This window comes from Bombyx mandarina, chromosome 07 (assembly GCF_030267445.1).
Source record: "Bombyx mandarina strain Sakado chromosome 07, ASM3026744v2".
NCBI classification, from domain to species: Eukaryota; Metazoa; Arthropoda; class Insecta; order Lepidoptera; family Bombycidae; genus Bombyx; species Bombyx mandarina.
In genome coordinates this window covers 3,994,074-4,000,770 of record NC_143214.1, presented here as the reverse complement: position 1 = coordinate 4,000,770, position 6,697 = coordinate 3,994,074, and the positions used below count along the sequence as shown (strand labels likewise).

The 6,697-nt window shown below is 36.3% G+C and overlaps 1 protein-coding gene across 1 annotated transcript; it reads right to left on the bottom strand.

Annotated features, from left to right (window-relative positions):
* Positions 1-2,640: 2,640 nt before the first annotated feature.
* On the bottom strand, positions 2,641-5,884 carry pasi1 (septate junction component pasiflora 1). Its single transcript, XM_089728618.1, has 6 exons — positions 5,748-5,884; positions 5,385-5,625; positions 5,006-5,073; positions 4,110-4,229; positions 3,276-3,326; positions 2,641-2,867 (listed from the first exon to the last, which is right to left on the bottom strand). Exons 2-6 carry the CDS (start codon positions 5,569-5,571, stop codon positions 2,781-2,783), a joined length of 513 nt encoding a protein of 170 aa, XP_089584744.1. The 5' UTR covers positions 5,572-5,625; positions 5,748-5,884; the 3' UTR covers positions 2,641-2,780.
* Between the last annotated feature and the right edge of the window lie 813 nt (positions 5,885-6,697).

The window sequence follows — 6,697 nt, the reverse complement described above, 5'->3', positions numbered from 1 at the left end:
ATATCTGCCTTTTCCTATCGAGACATTAAATGTTCTGCTTTGAAGTGATTACAATGACCGCTTAACATCAGGTCGAACGTAAGCTTGTCTTTCTACGTTACTCCAAAAGCAACGCTTTGTAGCCAATTCATACGGGAGCATTTATTAAAAAAAAACAATAATAAACCTGCTTTACCTTTATTAAACAATACAAACAATATTTATTACAAGTACAAATGGTTTAGTGAATAGAAAATCTAAAAATTATGTTAATACGGAACTAGGTCTATTACGTTTTCACGCCCAAACCACAGAACCGATTTTAACGAAATTCGGTGTGGAGATAGTATGAACCCTGGGAAAATGTAGCGCCCACACATCTCACGTACGGCTTATTTTTTTACCTATTTATTGGTGATCTATTTTAAAAGACTATTCCAGTTACGCGCGGAAGGGCGCAAAAAAAAGTGAGTTCACGGGGTCAAGCTTCCCGTGTGCTTTCCTTTTTTGTATCGATAGCGAATCTTACTATACGGATACAGACCGACCAGGGTCGAGACGGGGTTATGTCGGACATAAGCGCCTCCAAAGAACTAGAGGGATTCCAACTGATCCTACGAGACTACGTTTTTGGAAAGGGATAAAAGAAGAACATACTATCGACTAAACCCCAACGAGCTACTCCTTTCCGACTAAAACGGTACCCACGGTACCGTAAAGATGCGCGCCGCGAGTCCGTCTACGCCGGGTCTCACCCAAGTGGACGGACAGGATCTTCACCAAACGCCCGGCGCCCGCCGCCCCAAACAGTTTCGGAAGCAAAAGATCAAAGTGGCTGTCAAAAGGCCACTTATTGTTCAAAGTCCCAATTAATTGAGTTTCGGCTGGACAGCAATTGAGACCTCTTCGATGATGATTGTCGGGCCTAGGGGACCGCCCCCGAGCCACCTGAATACACACGGCCTCTGAATTGTGGAGGGCGACTTCAAAGCAGTTTCATTATTTTCGCCACGACCGTTACCACTGCAGCCGCAACTAGTATCGATGCCGAACGGTAGTCCTCTACGCGAGCCGTAACCAGCGTATCGTCGGAGTAACAGACGACGTCCGATCAGAATCTCCACGCAGATTAGCCCCGTAGAGCACCCAATCGAAGCCAATGTTCCACAGGAGCGGAACCAGAATCGACCCCTGCGAACCCAGCACGATACCGCTCTGTGCTTTCACCCCATCCGCTTAGGAAATATCACTATGTCCCACAGGAGCGGACCCAAAATCGACCCCTACGAACCCAGAACGATACCGCTCTGTGCTTCCATCCCGTCCGCTTAGGAAAGATCACTATGTCCCACAGGAGCGGACCCAGAATCGACCCCTACGAACACAGCACCATACCTCTCTGTGCTTCTACCCACTCCGCTCAGGGAAGATCACTGTTCGACCTGCGAGGTGATCCTCAATCAAGGTCTCGATTGTGGTGGGGACGCGGTAAAGGAGAGTGCTACTCTAGCAAGCTAAGACGCCCTACCGAGAGCAGTGCTTCGTAGAATCTATTTCCGAATCGGAATCTCGATCCAGTGAAAAGATCTGGTGAGAAACTCAGTGGGTTGTGTTTGTGGGTTAGTTGGTTCATCCAAATCGACGAGTTCAACGAGGACGGTGGCCGGTGCTTGAGGGACCTAAAAGCACCGACGGCAGCTTTGGGTCGCCTCGTCGCCTGGGTCGGATATGTGGAGCACGGGCTCTTTGCCCATACAGGGATAGGGCCTTCGTTCGTTCCGAAGTTCGACGTTCGATAAGACGTGGCTCACGCAAATAAATCTCCAGGCTTAAAGTTAGTAAGTACTATTGAAAATCTGTACAGTGCAATGAAAGTAATCAAGTTACTGATTTTTTTAAAATTCTCAATTCACTGCGTGCTCACAGAGGGCACTATAACATAATAATGCATTATAATAATTATTTACATATTTTTAGTCTTGTTTTTGGACGGATTCATATTTATAACTTATTAAGTATACAATATACATTAAATATAATAATAATATAATGATTTTCTTTATTGCTCTGGATGGGCAATATACTAAACGTAGTTATGAACAGAATGCGGGTTTTTATTTATCAGATATTTAAAGTTATATGGTTTATTTTTAAATTTGAAAATAGTTAATGAACACGTATTAGATAGGCACTTATATATAGTCCAACCTAGTAGGCCACAAATACCATTTCAGAAAAACAAAACAATAAACATGTTTCTTTAAAAATCTTGATAATTCTGCTTTCATATGCATCTTAATTTATATAACAAAATATTTCACAGTCAATTTCACAATATGTAGTTTTTTCATGACAATGTCACAATGACAGTTTTTACTGTTACCAATTGTAGAACACTTTATATAATTCTGATGTGATATTCATTATGTTTCCAAGTTTTTTAATCTAAGCTTTTACTTTTAAATTTCAAGCAAAAATGTAATCAGGCTGCATTCCATATATTGAGATTCAAAGCAAATTTATAGCATTTTTTTCACCTTTAAAAATATATATATGTATTTTGTAATGTGAGAGGTAGCTTAAATCTAAAATTACTAATATCTAAATCTGAGGTTAAAAAGAAACTTATTAAATAAAAAGAACACATTGGAATTTTTTGATTAAATTTGAGTACGTATTATGAATTAATGGCCATAGATTTTCTTTAAAGTGTAACTTACGCGTTTAGCTTGCATTTGTTTACTTAAAAAACCTTAGTAGATGTTTTTTTTCTTTCCTTAAATAAAGTAGGTCATAGAAACTTAATATTCAACTAATATTTCAATATTTGGAGATTGCATTTCCAATATTATTTGGTACTGAGAAAACACGCACAGCCAACAGTATATCTGGAAAAAAAAATGTCTTCATTATTAAAAAAGAAAGCGTTATTATTAAAAAAAAGGACAGGCATTTTAATCCAGTGTTCACCAATTCCAAATTTAAATAAAACTTTAAATCTTGTTTCAATTTCAATGGCTATGAAATCACAACCTCTTTGTGCTAAATACATAGTTGCAGTGACCAAGCACTCCACATTTAATAGTCTTAAGCTAGGATCTTCTTCTAGGTTATTGTTTATAGAAACATACATCCAGACTTGTATCATACTCAATCACTACGTCAACTTTGAAATCTCTATCAGGAAGAGTCTTGTAAAAATATGTACTGTGTCATCAAATATGGTATGTTTATTTATGTATATGTTTAAAATCGTACATTAATTAGTAATACACATTATATAAATTCAAACTTACATTATATGCCATCCATAAGAAATCAGCCAGAGCTGCAAATGTGGCGTCCAACTGTAATGAGAAAAATTTGATTAAATACTTTGGGCCAACAAAAAATAAATTTTCAATGAATCAAGTAGAGTATGCAATGTTTTTTTTTATTTCTTGGGTGAGTAAACGTGCTCGCGGTCCGCCTGGTGTTAAGTGGTTACCGGAGCCCAGAGACATCTATAACGTAAATGCCGCCACCTACTTTGAGATATAAGTTCTATATCAAAATTTATCACAATTTTACAGTCATTCCTAATCACAAAAATAGTATGCCAAATCATTCCAAAGGTCGATACTAAAAATGAAAATAATAAATGCAGGATTAAGCGGTTAAAGTAGTGGTAATTATAATTCATCACTGTTCAATTATTATTTTCCTTTTTTTTTATTGCTTAGATGGGTGGACGAGCTCACAGCCCACCTGGTGTTAAGTGGTTACTGGAGCCCATAGACATCTACAACGTAAATGCGCCACCCACCTTGAGATATAAGTTCTAGGGTCTCAAGTATAGTTACAATGACTGCCCCACCCTTCAAACCGAAACGCATCACTGCTGCTGACTCACAAGACGTCCTACCACCAGTGATTACACAAATTATAATTTTTGCAGGTTTGATTTTTATTACACGATGTTATTCTTTCACCGTGGAAGTCAATCGTGAACATTTGTTAAATACATATTTCATTAGAAAAATTGGTACCCGCCTGCGAGATTCGAACACCGGTGCATCGCTCAACACGAATGCACTGGACGTTTTATCCTTTAGGCCACGACAACTAGTAAACAGTAGTAGTTTCCTTACATAAATATAATATCCACCCAGCAGCCAAAGACCAAAAATTAATTGAAATACTATGATGAATCCCATTGTTGCGAGCCATGGTAATATAAAACCTCTCATCCATATGTTGATGCCTATGACCTGGAAAATCGAAAACATTTTTTTTTATTCATGTATGTTTATTTTCAATTCACTAAAATGTAACCACTGAATTATTTTATTATTTTAGCACTGAATCATGAATACCAGTAGTGGAGATGTAAGTCAGTTGTTTGGTTTAATAGCTCGCACCATTCTAACTACAACCCTACTGATTTGTAGCAGAAACAGGCAGTGATGCTGAGCCTCTTAAGGGCTTATTATTCTACACTTCCATTTTATAATAAAAAATCAGAAATTTATATTTGATAACAATAAAAAAAATGAGCACTCATGAACAACCATAGCATTACATACATTTGATTAATGTTATGTTATACACGTAAGAAACAAGGATCCTTTTAGTCTGATAATATACTTTTTCTATATAACAAGTTTTTTGTAAGGTGTATCATACAAATATTTGTTTGTTATGAGCTAGTTTCAGTTTTGAGTAAGAAAATACTTTCACTGGAAAACGAATACATTTCACTGAAAGAGTAGTAATCTACAGAGTAGAAAATGTTTATAAAAGGCCGTAAAGACAACCGTGAATAAATACAGTGTCAATCAATATAGTGTAAGAACCAAAATATTTCATTTATATTAATTATTTTAATTGTTAAAAGTATCATCAGTGCTTTTTTGGAGTCTGGAATATAGCAAATGCACAAAGAAATTTTAACTTCAAACTTTTACATCAGCAGATAGAACTAGACTAATGCTAATCTTCTCGTACTTTAATCCAATAATAATATCAAAATATCTTTTCAACTTACCATTAAAATTGAAAAAATTATCAACAGCGTCAATATTATTATAAATATTGTTCCAAATATTTGTAAGGCTGTAATTAGAAAGTTTTAAGTTAGTTAGGTTCCTTAATTTTAGTTTAATTTAGACTAGACAGTGCCGTGTGGTGTTCTGAATTTAAATTTATATTATGTTCTTTGGTCACAATTTGGAATCATAATTTTGCTGGGTCAGGTTTAAAAATGAATAGGTATCTCAATTTTCACAGGTGTTTTAAGTTTCTTGCGTTTTATCTAAAATATGAAGTAGTACACGCCGGATTAGTTAATATCGCAGGTGTAGGTAGGTGAAATGTTTGGAATTGTTTCCTTATGTTACAAAAATTACTTCGATTTTTAAACTTACATCCGCGAACATCAGCTTCAAATAATGGGTTCCACAGCTGCGTTGAATCGCCTCCGTCCATTTGGTATCCAATGAACGTAATCAGCACTATGCTCATAGCGGTACTATAAACCGCTACCAACTTGCTTCCCATTTTAGTATCAGTGGACCAAATGCAAGGAGACCAACACGATTCCAGCACAGTCATTTTGTTTTTTTTTAACTACCTTATTCAACGTTAAAAACTATTCCCATGAAGCCTCTGGAAGTAAAGAAAGCTATGTTTACCACGAATTTATGTTTGTATGCCACACCTAGAAGTGATTATAAATGTGTTCTTGCTTTGCGTATTGCACATAGATTATAAATTATATATGAACTTACAGCAGACTTTAGTTTATAACAAAGCTTTGTGTTGGTTTTCAATTAGTTAATTAACTGTAAGTGTATAAAATCGTTATTATTTTTGTTTGAAAGAAAGCTCAATGAAGTTCAAACTTTTAATGTGGCATAGACAATACTATGTACCACAGTTTTTTTGGTACAATTTTTCCTTATTAGAAAAGGCAAGGGGATCAAAGCCCATACAGCTTTGTCTGTTCTATCTACCACAGATAATACATCTTAAATTTGAGAACCAATACCTATGTTGCGAAGTTAGACAGGCCAAAGAGGTACTGCCCATAAAACTAAGCTTTTATAATATTTTATAGTCCTGTCTGTAGTTTAAAAATAAAACTATTACGGAATTAAATGAAATGCAATAAAAAAAGTGAGATAAGACAATACGGGAAGTTCTGGATGGTACGTGGTAAAGTAATCTCTCAGTTAATAGCTGTTAATAGCAAGAGGTAAGTAGACTTTTTGAAAGAATTCGAGAAGCCTTGTCCAATAATTTTAAAGCATTTTCCCAAACTTGTGCAATCTTACAAATGTCAGAAAATGGTGCAGAAACTTTGCGTTCCAGTTGGAAAAATGGACTATTACTCAAAATAATGTATTGTGAAGTTTCAATCCGAATTCATACTTTAAATTTACTGTTGTTACGCTCGTTCGCACTTACCTTGTTTGCTTTATACCCCAGCTCTAAGGCGCTGTTGAAGCTTCCTGAACGTTTTTTGGGCTATTCTATGCGATTTTTAGTAAGGTCTCTATTTATTTATTCGTTTGCGTTATGCAGGATACAAGTAAGGAGCACCATCTCAGTGTCCACTCACGGTTGGAGTCCCGCAAGGCTCCGTTCTCTCTCCGCTCCTATTTAGTTTATTTATTAACGATATTCCCCGGTCGCCACCGACCCAGCTAGCCTTATTCGCTGACAACACAACCGTTTA